Below are 14,631 nucleotides of genomic sequence, written 5' to 3'. Positions count from 1 at the left end.
ATCGATATCGGAATTATATCGTATCGACCGAAATTAAGAAATATATCGTGATATCAATTTTGGCCATATCGTCCAGCCCTAGATGGAGGAAAGGAATGGTGTTTGAGTGACAGCAGTAAAAGGCTGCTTTGCGATGCTCCCTGGCCTGCCCACTCTGATGAAACCTGTTTGCCTTTTCAGCAGTGTGGGGTGAAATGTGTATCTGCTGAGAGCATCCCAGGAGAGGTCAATGCAAGGGTTATATTTGCACTGTCACACATTAACAGAAATACACACAGTCACAAACACAAATAGTGTGTTTGTCACTCCGTGTCAGTGTAAGCACAGTTAAGAAGAGACTGGCAGAAGGACACAGGGTCATCCATAGGAGCCAGACAGTAGAAACCCACCACAATGTAACACCACAAATCAAAAAGCGGGTTGAGAAAACACACGGTGTGAATGACAGAAGAAGAGCAAGAGCTTGTCACATCGCATCTTAGAGCCTTTGTTCAAAAGCAGTGTTTCATCTCAACTGATTCTTCTCAGTTTTTGCTGTTTCAGTCTAGGAGCTTCTGTAGGCCCAGTGAACACTGTCAGAGCTGGTCTGTGACAAACGGGTGAAAGGAGTGGCAGACTTGACTGAGTAGGGCTGGGAATTGAGAACTGCTCGATTTAAAAATAACACCAGAACCAAATTCGTTGTGTTGTTCCTGAACGTCGTTAAATAAATTCGTAAACAATTTACGCCGTTGTTGTTCGGACGTCATAGGTTAAAGAACATAGTAGTTCAACTATTGCAACTTGATGGATGCGTTAGCCTATGACTATGAATGTATTCAACTCACCTGCGTATCTAAAGAACGAATTCCATCAACCGTCTGGAAGTTCGTCATTGAATTAAATTCATACTCGGAAAGTTCGGGAATTCTGATGCAGCTAAAGCCTGCCCTGCATTGCATTATCCGCGCTAATTACACGCAACACAAACACATAACAGTGCTACCTACCAGTGTCGTCCGATTCGCAGATGAATGACTCTATATGCGGTTCTTTTCAGTGAACCGAGTCACAGACGAACTCATAAATCTTAAATGGCTCACTACAGAATAATTCAGTGTTTACTGAAAATCTGATTTACTAACTCAGTTTACTGCAAATCGTTACTATTAATTATATTGTGATTAAAATAAACATTAACAACATTTTTATAATAATGTCACTAAAACATAGCCTATTACCAGAGATTATATATCATATTACCATATAAAACAAAAATACTGTACTAAACAATATTACTATATAAGGCCTTCCAATATCTAAATTATATGTATTTAAATGCAGTACACATACATAAAATACTTTCCGTACCCACTGTATATATATATATATATATATGATGTTATTTTATTACTAATTCACAAATATAATATATTTTCATAGGTAAACGCAAACAAACTCCATAGACAAATAAACAAGCATATGTGTACAACCTCGACTACTGAGACAAAGTGATGTTGAAAAGCCATCTTCTCTAGATAGCTTCTCTACCTCCATCTCATGGGTCACAATCAAAATTGGGCAAATCAATAAATAATAAAATACAACTCACAATCATAAATGTGAAGGGTACTATCACAACCTTCCCAGCAGTCACATAAAAATATTTATCAGTGTCACAGTTTTTGTCTATGACTGTTTGTCTGGTTATTTGTCTTTGGTCAGGAGACGACAGGATCTCCTGTTAAATTTGTGGTTACAACAGAGATGGAGCTGTCAATCAACTGAAAACTTTAATTGAATTAATGACATCATATCTAGTTAATTGCATAAATCAATGATTGCAGAGAAAATCGCTCAAATGAAGGCAATTCAAATACATTAGGCTACTAGTGTGACAAATCAGTTAAACGGACATTACAAAAAGATGCTTTAAAAGTAAATATTTTTATTGATTTGTTATTTAATATCACTGAACGTCCACAGAAATCCATTTTACAATCAAATCTGTCAATCTATCCAATGTATACTTTCACACAGATTAATTTTTATCACATTTTTAATTGCTAATTGTTAATTGCTACGTTTTTCACCTTTGCCCAGATATAGCTTGACAAGCCGCAAATAAAACTGCCTGTCTATATGCTGGTTTCACCAAGGCACAGCTGGCGCTGATGACAGACTCTGACAGAGGCTTCCTCAAGAGAATGACCTGCAGGAGGCAAAAGGGGACGCGTCCTCTGAGGTGCCAATGAGAAAAGCAGCAGGGTTCTTCTGCGACGCCAAAAAACTGATTCAAACACTGTGAAATGAAGGTTTAGTTTCAGACACTTACTGCCTCCATCATATTATTTAGAAATGAGGAATGTGTGACCTTTGCAGTGTAAATGAGATCTGAATATGGAATTAGAGGCATCAAGCCAAGCACAGTATGACTGCTGCGTATGTGTATATGATTACTTTCTGTTTCATCCCCAGGTCAAATTGACATGCCATGTCAGCCTGTCTGTGTCACTATTGTCTCTCATTTTCCTCCACTTTCATTTTCTGAGCCGTCTGCGCTGTTCTCATTACCACACACAGGAAGAGTCTACTGGATGGGGCTCGGGCCGGATGGACCAATTCTGGCTGCAGTAATTATGTTTTGAGAGGGAGGCAAGGGCACTGACTTACTACCGATGATGGGTTACACTACCCCCACTGTGGTTGCACTGAAAAACAGTGGCCTCTAGTGGACATTGCTGGATACAGCAACCCACAATCCCACTGTTTCACAGTTGTTGTTTTGTTTTTTTCCCTAGCAGTGGCAGACAGCTGTCAATGCAGATCTCAGTCTCCTCTGCTCCATCCTTCACTTTAAGAAGTTACTTTTCTTCATGCTCAAGCCTGCATTAAAAAATACTCCATGACAGTAAAGATCAAACAAGTTCAGCATATGTTGCTGTGCCGCATTAAATAAACACCAAGTATCAATCTGGATGCAAGATGCACAGCGATCAGATGGAGTGAATAATCATTATTTAATGGCCTCGCATGGAAACCGTCTCCTCCCAGTCCTCTACTGTCTATAAGGGCCAATTTGGCTTGACAGGTCATCAGATGAAGATGAAAAGTGCTCCTGTTTTATTAAGGAACACTGACATAAACATCCAACACACATCTTTGACTGCAGTAGCGATTTTAAAAGCCACTGCTTTCCACATAATGGAAGCGAGACCCTCTCAGGTCGCAAGTCTGCAGGGATGAGTGGAAAGGAAAGTAAACATGCAGAGTGCTGGCTGTGCGGTGCGAAAGGCTAAATTATATAATTAGTCTCGATCTTTGCCCAAATTCGCCCACCATGAATTAGCTGTGTTAGTGTAAACACTGAGCTTTGGACAGGCATGACAGGGTTTTGTTTTTGATTAATTGTATTTGATAACGAGTCTCACTGTTAGACATGATTATTACATCAATGGTGTAATTAGCATTTGTGTTGGAGTTCTCCCATTAATGCGGAAAACTCTTTGACAGGTTTCAGCAGAAAATATTACCACTGTAGTGTTTTCGAATGTACAATTTCCATAAAACGTTTCAGTTTGATAATCGCCAAATGCATTAATTTGTTCATTTTCTTTCTTTCTTTCTCTCTTCTTCTCATTCTTCATTCTGTTTCCCTTGCTCTTGTTCTCTGTTCCCTTTGGCCAATAGTGACCATGATGAATAAGTGACACTAGAATAATAGTCAGGAGAGAGAAGAAGAGTAATTATGAGGTCAGGGGGGCTTTATGCAGAACATGAAAAGCCCCTTGTAGAAATCAGGTCCAAAGGGCGGCAAGGGACAAGACGTGAAGAGAGACATGAAGATGAAAATACTGATGTCAGAAAGACAATTACAATGCACAGAACCAGTGATGGGCAAGCTGGTTTGACAATGTAGCATGTCAAGCTACAAACTACTTATTTGTTCAAGCAAATAAACTGCAGGACAAACTGCACTTTTGAAGAAGTAGTAAGTTATAAACTACAAAAAAAGTAGCTAATTACACTAAAGCTGAAGGGGGGCAGGGCACATAAAGGCCACGATTAGCAGTGTTTATTAATGTCACATTTGTATTGATTCTAGTGAACTGGTTCATCTTAAATGACCCTCCTCCTCTCTTATGTGGCTTTAGAAAGTTTGATTCATTCTAGTGAATCAGGTTGCCGTAAACCAACCCCGTGTAGCTCTGGAAATCCTGATTCATTCTAGTGAATTCAGTGCGTCTTCAGTGTTGGGGAAAGTTTTTTTTTTTAAGTAATGCATTACAATATTGCGTTACTCCCTAAAAAAGTAACTAATTGTGTTACTTTGTTACTTTTTATGGAAAAGGATCACTGAAGGTCAGCAGCAAAGACCTGGTTAATAAAATGGGATTAAATGGCCCCTCACCTCAGCGGCATGTGCTCCGGTTGTATTGTAAGAATTTTAAAAGACGATATCTCCGTTTGCATTGAACTTTCAGCTTACTTACTTTGCAGAAATTGTTTATGCTCAAACAGCAACATTACACACTAACTAACGTTAAAAAAAGTGAAATCGCAATCAACCACCCCTTTAACATTTACTTTTTGCAGGTTTGCTTATATTCTGAGTTTGCTTTTCACTGTTTTATTCATTTTGAGGAATACTGAATGTGTTTGTGTGCAAGGGAGGTGAGTAACTGCATGTTCACATTTAGTCTAGAACTACAGTAACAATCATGTTTACACAGCGCACACAACGCCTCTGCACTTACTCCCGATTTCTCTCACCATGGGGACAGAAGAGCTGAAAGTCAATAAATGGGAAAACAAAGTATCTGCGTTATTTGAAAAAGTAACTCAGATATTTTTTTGTAAATTAAAAAGTATTGCATTACTTTACTAGTTACTTGAAAAAAGTAATCTGATTACTGATTACATTACCCCCAAAACTGTGTGTCTTTGACTTTGGAAGTATTCTAGGTGTTTATTTATATTTTGTTTAAATGTATCTTTTCCAAGTTTTTACAGTACATTTTACAGGAAAATTATATTTCAGTCTTTATACTCCCAAATTTCACACATTAAACTGCCAGAATTTTAAAAGACGATATCTCCGTTTGCATTGAACTTTCAGCTTCGTAACTTTGCAGAAATTGTTTATGCTCAAACAGCAACATTACACACTAACTAACGTTAAAAAAAGGGAAATCGCAATCAACCACCCCTTTAACATTTACTTTTTGCAGGTTTGCTTTTCACTGTTTTATTCATTTTGAGGAATACTGAATGTGTTTGTGTGCAAGGGAGGTGAGTAACTGCATGTTCACATTTAGTCTAGAACTACAGTAACAAAAATTATATCCACAGACATTTTAACCTGCAAAGGAGCTGAAAAAAAAAACATTTAGAGCTGTCACACACAGGTAGCAGTTTCAGACACACCTGGTCTGTAGGGTCACTGCAGGAGACAGATAGAGGGGGGGAGAGGGTGAAATTAAACCCCATAAAGGATCTAAACGCAAGAACAAAACACCATTGCAGCATGCGAGAAGTGGAGAGAAAGTGACCCTACTTGGGTCAAGATTAAAGGAAGGGATGCAGTTGTGATCAACACTTGTTGAACAGAGAGGTATATAAAATAGAGGGTGAAAGGAAGGAGAGGGCTCACAGTTGTTATGACACCCTCTAAAAGAGCTTCAAATCAGTTGTGCATTATACTGGACACACCTTGGGCCTTTCTCAGCCAGTGAAGATTGATCCTGAGAGACAGACACACTTGGGCTTGCAGTCCGCGGTGACTACAGACAAAGGTCAAAGGAGTCGAGAGAGACATATACCTGGCAGGCTGTCAGGATGATGCAGCAGATTCTTCAGGACATGTATACAGATCCTGAGCTGTTGTCTGAACTCAACGAAGAGCAGAAACAGATCCTCTTCTATAAGATTCGGGAGGAGCAGGTGCGGCGCTGGAACGAGAGGGAGAGAAGAGACCCCAGCCATGCTTTGAAAAAAAAGAGTGAGTCCAGGGTTCATTTTGTACCTTTATTTGATGAGTTATACAAATGAAACATGAGTGTTTTTAATAAAGTGGTTACAAGAAGTATTTTGACATTTAAGCCACTTATAAAAATGTATGAATGTCTTTGCATTAAATAACAAATTAGCAAACCAAGTGGCATTTATTTAAGAAAGATAACTCAAGCACACTTTTTAAACCAAACTTTGAATTTATTACGCAATGCATGATTACACATACATTTTGTCTTATAATATTATGTCTGTTACTGTAATTCTTTGCACATATACACTACCATTCAAAAGTTTGGGGTCAGTCCACCAAGGCTGCATTTATTTGATCAAAAATACAGTTTATTACAAAATATTACTACTACTAAAAATAATAATACTGTTTATTATTTTAATATTTTATAAAATGTAATTTATCTTGTGATGGCAAAGCTGAATTTTCATCAGCCATTACTCTTCAGTGTCACATTGTCTTTGCATTAAATAACAAATTAGCAAACCAAGTGGCATTTATTTAAGAAAGATAACTCAAGCACACTTTTTAAACCAAACTTTGAATTTATTACGCAATGCATGATTACACATACATTTTGTCTTATAATATTATGTCTGTTACTGTAATTCTTTGCACATATACACTACCATTCAAAAGTTTGGGGTCAGTCCACCAAGGCTGCATTTATTTGATCAAAAATACAGTTTATTACAAAATATTACTACTACTAAAAATAATAATACTGTTTATTATTTTAATATTTTATAAAATGTAATTTATCTTGTGATGGCAAAGCTGAATTTTCATCAGCCATTACTCTTCAGTGTCACATGATCCTTCAGAAATCATTTTAATGTGCTGATTTGGTGCTCAAGAAGTATTTCGTATTATTAGCAATTCTAAAAACATTTGTGCTGTTTAATATTTTTGGGGGGACTGTGATACATTTTTTCAGTATTCTTTGATGAATATAAGTTCAAAAGAACAGCATTTATTTGAAACATAAATATTTTGTTTCTGTCACTTTATACCAGTTTAATGCATCCTTTTATCCAAAAGTATTAATTTATTTTGATCATCATGAGAAATATTGTAAATATTTATAGTAAATATTTTAAAGGTTCATTTTATTTTGCCCTTTAAAGTAGTTAAGTCATTAAGAAATATTTTTTTCTATGAAATAGAAAACAATTTCTTCATAGATTGTGTTGTGAGGTTAAAGTGTGTAATTTTGTTCCATTGGCATCACCAAATGAAAAGTGCAGAAATAATGATTGTTTTAAAACAGGTTTGAAAACTTACCCATCTTCCCTTGTTTTGACAAGCAGTTCCACCTCAAACTCCACGGAACCAATGTTGCTGCATAGGGCTGGCTCATATGCTGAAAGAGAGCATTGTGCTGAAAGCGCCACAGTGGTAACACTTTTTGGGTAATTCAGTCTACGAATGGTGTATAGTTGTCTCTGCATAATAAGGGGGATAGGAGAAAGTATTTCAGAAAGTATATCTATAAAACATCACACTTCAACTTTAAGGCAGTGGTGCAAATGAGCAAGATTAGGTTTACATCATATTGCAAGCGCAATCTTCCTGCATCAAATTGCGTCACTGATTGTGTGTGCTGACAGGTAATGTACCCTTGTTTTCAAAAGTTCTTACATTATCTTGTTCAGTTGTCATGTTACCACAGTGTACACAGGATCCCAGTAGGATAAACTCTTCCAGCTTTGTCATGCCGTCTGTGTTATTTTGTCTTTATCTTATCTGAATACGGTCTGATGGGTCTGGAAAGTGGAAGAAATATGTTTTTTCATATTTGCTGTCTCTTCCCAGGCGACCGCAGAGGCATTCAGTGGCTTCTGGGCTCACATGGAGAGGTGTGGGTATGGGTAATGGGGGAGGCCCTGGGGGACAAGCCCTTTGAAGACATTGTGGAAGAACTGATGGAGGAGAGAGCCAGGAAGCAGGCCCAGCAAGAGGCACAGGAACTCCGGTGAGAGAACCATGGGACAGGGTCAAGGGATGGGAGCAGTGGGACACTAGGGGTGGGTGAAGATTTACAGATGTGATTCAGCTAAAAATTGAGAGGGTTGGGGGGGGAGGGGGGTGTCAGGGTAATGATGATAGAAGTATAGGGAGATAGAAAGTGCATCACTCAACCCCTGCTGAATTTCCCGAGGCGTGTGAAGGAGGCAGAGATTGAAAAGAAGTTTCGAGATGCCATTGCGAAGGAAAAGGCTCGGTTCATGGCAGAAAAATGGAAGGAGGAGACAGATGACAGAAAGGCAGCCAGGCATGAAGAAGAGGAAGATCGCATTAGAGAGGAACTGAAGGTGGGACTGGCTGGAGTATGTTCCTTTGAGTATATGACAAAAACACAGAATATTTTATGCATCTTTTGAAATGGTGACACAGTTCTAAACAAAACATCAAATACAGCGTCATGCCTCGTGTCCCCTCAGATATTAAAGCCAAGTGGATTTTGAAGTACTTGTCCTCATAATTTTGATTATTCTAAATACCTTTGCTTGAGGCTGAATCCACTCATCCATTCCTAACTGGCCGGTGCAGTAAAACAACAAAAAATGAGAGTACATACACTACAACTAAAACCATAAAGCAAATTTGTACTTGAAATAAAACTGAAATAAAATATAGTAAAATAAAATAAAATATAAAAGTACTTGAACTCATTTTATTTCAGCTAGTTGCCAAACAACAATTCTTATTTTTGTTTAGTTTAACTTGATGTACTAAAATATCTAAAACCTAAACTAAAATAAAAATTTATTTTAAAAAACTATATAAACAAATTAAAAAATTATAATAAAAATTACAAAAACACACAACATAATTACTAAAACTTTATCTAAAATTAAAACAGATAAATAAAAATAAAAACTAATTTGCTAATTAATAAAAAGGATAACAATATCTCAAATCTACTAAAATAACACTGGTTGGTCTCATTAGATTAACATGTACACATACTAAGAATCACTCATTAATTTTTTTCATGGGTGACTGCTACTAATTGTAACTACTTTTAAAGCACCCTTTATAATAAATGTATAACCCCCTAAAAAATAGCATAACAATTGTGATCTCAGCGGCTCAAAAGATCCAATAGTTAAGGGTCCTTGCATTTATTCTTCAACCAGGTCTTTAATCATGGTCTCATAATAGAGATTGAGGTTAATTAAGCTTAATTACTATGTGTTCCATGTTCTGAGAATGAATTATTTAAAAGTTGGCAACCTCTCAGAATGTAGATAGTGATCTCTGAGACCCAAGGCCAACATTGGAATGCCTGATCTATAATAGAGTTGAAAGCACTAATGTTTGGGTTAATGACATTGTCCACCAAATTAATAATTTATATTCGCAGCTTAATGACACAGAAAATGAAAAAAAAAACTAAAGCAAGCTGGGCTGAAACTTCTGTGCCTTTGTGTTAGCAAGGACTGATTCTTTCTCCTTTATTCACAGCAATGTGAGGAGGAAGAGAGACAGCGAGGCGAGGAAGAAATCCGCCAAACAGAGGAGAGGAGAGCAAAGGAGCTGTACATCTCTCTGAAGCAGGAGGAAAAGAGGAACGAGAGAGATGACAAAGAATGGCAGGAACAATGTGAGAGAACAAACAGAATGGGAAAGAAAATGGGTAGTTTGGCTGCTCTAAAACAAAGTAGCTTATTTCTATTCAAATTCCTCTCCGCTTCCCACAGTGCGACGCTCCAAGGCGGCGGATGAGGAGATGAAGTGCAAGGCACGACGGGCTAGAAATGAATATAAGCGCCAGTCTCTGCGGGGCATCGAGAAGGGCCTGGTGGCTGGACTCAGCGGCCTGTTCCATAAGACACACCTGAACGGATCGGGTCACAACCGACGGCATGGCGCGGTCACTGAACATCCGACCCCTCCAACTGAGGCCACCCATTCACCTGCAGCTAGCTCTGGCCAACTTACCTCAGGCCATTACAGGCGCAGACAACACCGACATTACAACAGTCCAGTCACACAGTCACTCACAGAATGGTAAAATCAATAATCAAATCAATAATAAATGATCTCGACCATAACCCATTTATTTTTTTGCGAGTGTGATATTAGAGTAGTTAATATTAGAGTAAATGACATACTCTGGTAAGCAATGGCAGAATAAAGTGAAACAAATAATGATAGATTTGCATGTTAACTATCACAATACTGTCTTCCATTGCCTTTCAGCCCAGTTTGGATTCGTCCACCCAGACCGAACTCTCGTGAGTCCATTATCCGCTGGTTTAAAGACGAGCAGAGACCAAGACGAGCGGGATATGAGCGAAGTAGCAACACCATCGCACCCTGGTTCCACGGTAAAGACAGCTAGAACGTTCCTAAGGCCCTTTCACAGCTCACACCAGGGCTTATTATGAGCATCATGCTTTGACCTCCACATAAGAAGTAGATAGTGTCATGGAAGGGTGATTTCATGAGATTGTGAACTAACATTAAAACGAACACAAACTATGAAAGCAAAAGACACATCACGTGGGGGTTGACATTCTGCTGAGTAAAATGATGCGACACATAATTTCAGAAAAATAATTAGCAAATAAACATTGCATAACAGCAAAAAAGTATGAAAACAATTATAATATATATAAGTTTGGAGTCAGTACGATTTTTTTTAAAGAAATTAATTATTTTATTCCACAAGGACACATTAAATTGATTAAAAATGTGAAAGACATTTCTTAACTCTTAGTTCATTAAAGAATCCTGAAAAATGTCATGATTTCCAAAAAAAATATTAAGCAGCACAACTGTTTTCACCACTGATAATGTTTCTTGAGCACCAAATCAGCATATTAGAATGATTTCTGAAGGATCATGTAACACGTTAAAATTAATTACATATTAAAATATATCAAAATAAAAAAGTTTTTTTTTTAGTTTTTAATAATATTCCACAATATTACAGTTTTACTGTATTTTTCGTCAAATAAATGCAGCCTTGGTAAGCATTAGAGACTTCTAAAAATATATATACAGTATATATATATATATATAATCTTACCGACCCCAAGCTTTTGAATGGCAGTGGATAGATAGATGAAAGAGGCAAAATCGTGTATGAAAAATTACAAGTATAGTTGGAAAGCAAGAAAAAGGTTGAAAAAGACTGCAAAAGATCGCAAAGATTGCAAAGACACATCATGAAAACTGTCTGTTAACCATTGACTGCGCTTCAAAAGGCCAGTGGCAAACGGGGTCAGTTGAAGTTGTTTGAACTTCAAGTAACACATTACAACGCTTGACCAGTGTCGTGCAGAAAATTGACCATCTGCCGAAAACTGATTGGCGCCTGTAATCACTTTTTGGCAAGTGTAAAACTGCATTTTATGGGTTTTATTGGCCATTTAAAGGTATTTCAACAGGTAAAAAGGACTGCATGAGCTATCAAATATAATCCTCGAATGCAATCAAGTCATTTAGCTTGCAGTCCTTTTTACCTGTTGAAATACCCATAAAACGCAGTTTTACACTTGCCAAAAAGTGATTACACTCTACTTATTGAGTGAACTGTTCTTTCTGACTCAAAATGACTTGATTTCATTCATGGCTGTTATATTTGATAGATTATAGCTCATTCAGTACTTTTGACCTGTTTGGCCAATAAAACCCATAAAATGCAGTTTTACACTTGCCAAAAAGTGATTTGAGGCAGAAAGAAAAGTTCACTCAATAAGTAGAGTTTGTAATCACTTATCGGCAACTGCGTTTTATGGGTAGGCCTATTTCAACAGGTAAAAAGGACTGCATAAGCTAAATGACTTGATTGCATTCGAGGGTTCTATTTGACAGATTATAGCTCATGCATTCCTTTTTACCTGTTGAAATACCTTTAACTGGCCAATAAAACCCATAAAATGCAGTTTTACACTTGCCAAAAAGTGATTACAGGCGCCAATCAGTTTTCGGCAGACGATCAATTTTCGGCACGACACTTGCGCTAGGGCACAGCTGACACTGCACTCCAAAGAGTTCAGTGCATTGGGGCAATGTTGACAGGAGTCACAACAGCCTCCGATGTATTTTTTTAGAAATGGCCTCAGAAGTCACAGTTTAGTGAAAACGAGCAGTAGTTTAGTGGTTGCAATGAAGGAAAGACATTGATTAAATGGAAAAAAAATAATAATGAAAGAGACAGAGAGATGAAAAAAGAAGCAGACAGAAAAACTCAATAATTCACCACTTGTGCCAGGATTATTGGAGCCCCAGTGTGTGGCCTCTGATTGGACAATGATAAGATTAACGACCATTTGAGTGACGCTATTCGACCAGGAAACACGAGAGCGCTGCCAGCGTCACTCTAAAATCAGAGCACAACACCTGTATTCTCACTCAATCTCTCTCCATATCTGCATCTTCTTGTCTGTCACTCTGCCTCGTCCCGTCTCCGGCTATCCATCTGTCTTTCTCACTCTCACTCGTCTCCTGCCTCTGCAGGAATCATATCACGGCAGGAGTCAGAGGCTTTGCTAGCGAATGCGGCAGATGGCTGTTTCTTGGTCAGAGTGAGTGAACGGATCTGGGGCTACACGCTGTCCTACCGCACCACCTCAGGCTTTAAGCACTTCCTCATCGACGCATCGGGTGATTATTACAGCTTCCTAGGTGTAGACCAGAACCGTCACACCACCTTAGCTGATCTCATTGACTTCCATAAGGTAAGCGGGAACTTCTGTTTACCAGGTAGTACTATTGTGGTAGGGTGACTGACAAACATGCTCACGGGGTGCCTGCAGACCCCATGGGGTATGAGGAACATAGATGTGGCGAGCACACCTGTCCTTCCATCTGTGTGTTTGATGCAGAGAATTGAGAGTGTTGCTAATGCTCGGTTGTCCCAGGACTGATGTTGGTTTTGTTGGCTGATGGTCTGCTTTTCCTGCAGGAGGAAGTGATCACCACGTCTGGAGGAGAACTACTCCAGGACCCCTGCAGGCAGAGAAGCTCCACAGTTTCCTATTTAAAACTTGACTCTTCTGTAGTTACATCGTGTACTAAGACCGACGGAAAATGAAAAGTTTCGATTTTCTAGGCCGATATAGCTAGGAACTATACTCTCATTCTGGCGTAATAATCAAGGAACCTTGCTGCCGTACCATGGGTGCAGCAGGCGCAGTGATATTACGCAGCACGCTCCCTATGCAAGCTGGTGGTCACGTTGGTCATGTTGACAGAAGTTAGATTATTTTCAGGCGCTGGTCTAATCAGATTCAATGATCTATGCTAAGCTACAGCTAAAAGTGCTACGCCAGACCCGGAGATCGGCTGAATGGATTCGAAAATGGTAACACTCAACTGTTTAACTCTAGGGGAGTTGGAAAATGAGCCTATTTTCAAAAATAGTGGAGTGTTCCTTTAAAATATACCAACACTAAAAAATCTTGCACCTTTGCACTTATTTGTTCCTGCTGGAAAATCAAGCTTAAGCTGGTAGTGTTTGGGAACATGCTAGCAGGTATAAGCTAAAGTAGCTTATCTCGGACCAGCCGCATCAGAATGTCAGAATGAGAGTCCAAACAGCTGATAAAAACATCACAATAATCCACACGACTCCAGTCCATAAATTAATGCTTTGTGAAGTGAAAAGCTGAACTATTCAAGTTCAGCTTTTCAAAAAAGACCTAAAAAAACAAAAAAGCAAGTTTTTTTTTTTCAGGTAGGCAGGTCTTCTGTCGGGCAAAAATATAAGTTAATCAAATGGATACATTGGTATGCAAGTTGCAACTAAAAATGAAATGTCTGTGCATATTCAAATGTAGTGTGACCACCTCACCCCCGTAATTTTCCAGCCTACACAAGTGTCCCTCTATGATTCCGCATGTCCCATGTCCCTGAGCACCAAGTTACCTCTGTGACTTCCTGCACACTCACACAGAGGCGTAAAGGGGGATCGGGTTTCTGTGAAGTGCATGGCTGACCTTGCTAATCTGCACATTGTTCAAGAGGAAGGAGCTCTTTCAGCTAGCAGCACTGACAAAGACCTGACAAACAGTGTAGAGTGGAGTAGAGGTGCAGGGTGACAGACAGAGAAACTGTGATGAAAAAAATCATGGAAAAGGCCGTTTCAGTTTACCCATATATTTCCAGTCAAGCAGGTGTTTTTCCGATGGCCATCAGCGATTGATAAGACTGTTGGGGAATGGAAAATTAGATACTTATTGATATACCAGGCAACCGAAGACAGTCATAAAAAAGTAACAAAGCCATTAGCCTGGACACAAAGGGTTCCTGTCAAATGCCAGCCAATGTAACATGACGCCGACATGCATTAAACTGACCTTAAACTGATCTTCACAGCACAAAACTGAGATAGTTCATGAGGGTTGGAACAAACAACCTTCTGCCATAAGTTAACTTGCTAAGGAAAGGACAAAATGTAGCTATTGCTACTACAGGTTGGGAAAAACATCTATTTGTTTTTTTTTTTCTGCCATACCACCCTTACAACATGTTTTCAATGAAGCTTGACTTTGATTAGTTACACTTAAAAGACAGCAGTTTGCAATAAAATGTAAAATGGTGGTGAGACAAAATGGGCAACCTTGGGAAAAATTAGTATATCTAGACTCAACAAAAGAAAAGCAATAAAA

The 14,631-nt window shown here is 38.5% G+C and overlaps 1 protein-coding gene across 1 annotated transcript; it reads left to right on the top strand.

Annotated features, from left to right (window-relative positions):
- Positions 1-5,817: 5,817 nt before the first annotated feature.
- LOC107722446 (SH2 domain-containing protein 4B-like) lies at positions 5,818-14,026 on the top strand. The gene is made up of 9 exons (XM_016530803.1): positions 5,818-5,980; positions 7,820-7,979; positions 8,166-8,319; positions 9,476-9,614; positions 9,712-9,936; positions 10,219-10,341; positions 12,479-12,699; positions 12,927-12,992; positions 13,985-14,026. The coding sequence occupies exons 1-9, from the start codon at positions 5,818-5,820 to the stop codon at positions 14,024-14,026; spliced, it is 1,293 nt and encodes a 430-aa protein (XP_016386289.1).
- The last annotated feature ends 605 nt before the right edge of the window (positions 14,027-14,631 follow it).

Source organism: Sinocyclocheilus rhinocerous, unplaced genomic scaffold (assembly GCF_001515625.1).
Source record: "Sinocyclocheilus rhinocerous isolate Xijiao unplaced genomic scaffold, SAMN03320098_v1.1 scaffold1175, whole genome shotgun sequence".
Classification (NCBI taxonomy): domain Eukaryota; kingdom Metazoa; phylum Chordata; class Actinopteri; order Cypriniformes; family Cyprinidae; genus Sinocyclocheilus; species Sinocyclocheilus rhinocerous.
The sequence above is the reverse complement of the archived record's forward strand: the minus strand, read 5'-3'. Positions and strand labels throughout refer to the sequence as shown.

Excerpts from the sequence above, each read along its gene's own strand:
- LOC107722446 (XM_016530803.1), top strand. The coding sequence starts at position 5,818 with ATGATGCAGCAGATTCTTCAGGACATGTATACAGATCCTGAGCTGTTG. Across the intron at positions 5,981-7,819 it reads CCATGCTTTGAAAAAAAAGA|GCGACCGCAGAGGCATTCAG; the intron begins GTGAGTCCAGGG and ends GTCTCTTCCCAG. Across the intron at positions 9,937-10,218 it reads CACCCATTCACCTGCAGCTA|TTTGGATTCGTCCACCCAGA; the intron begins GCTCTGGCCAAC and ends CTTTCAGCCCAG.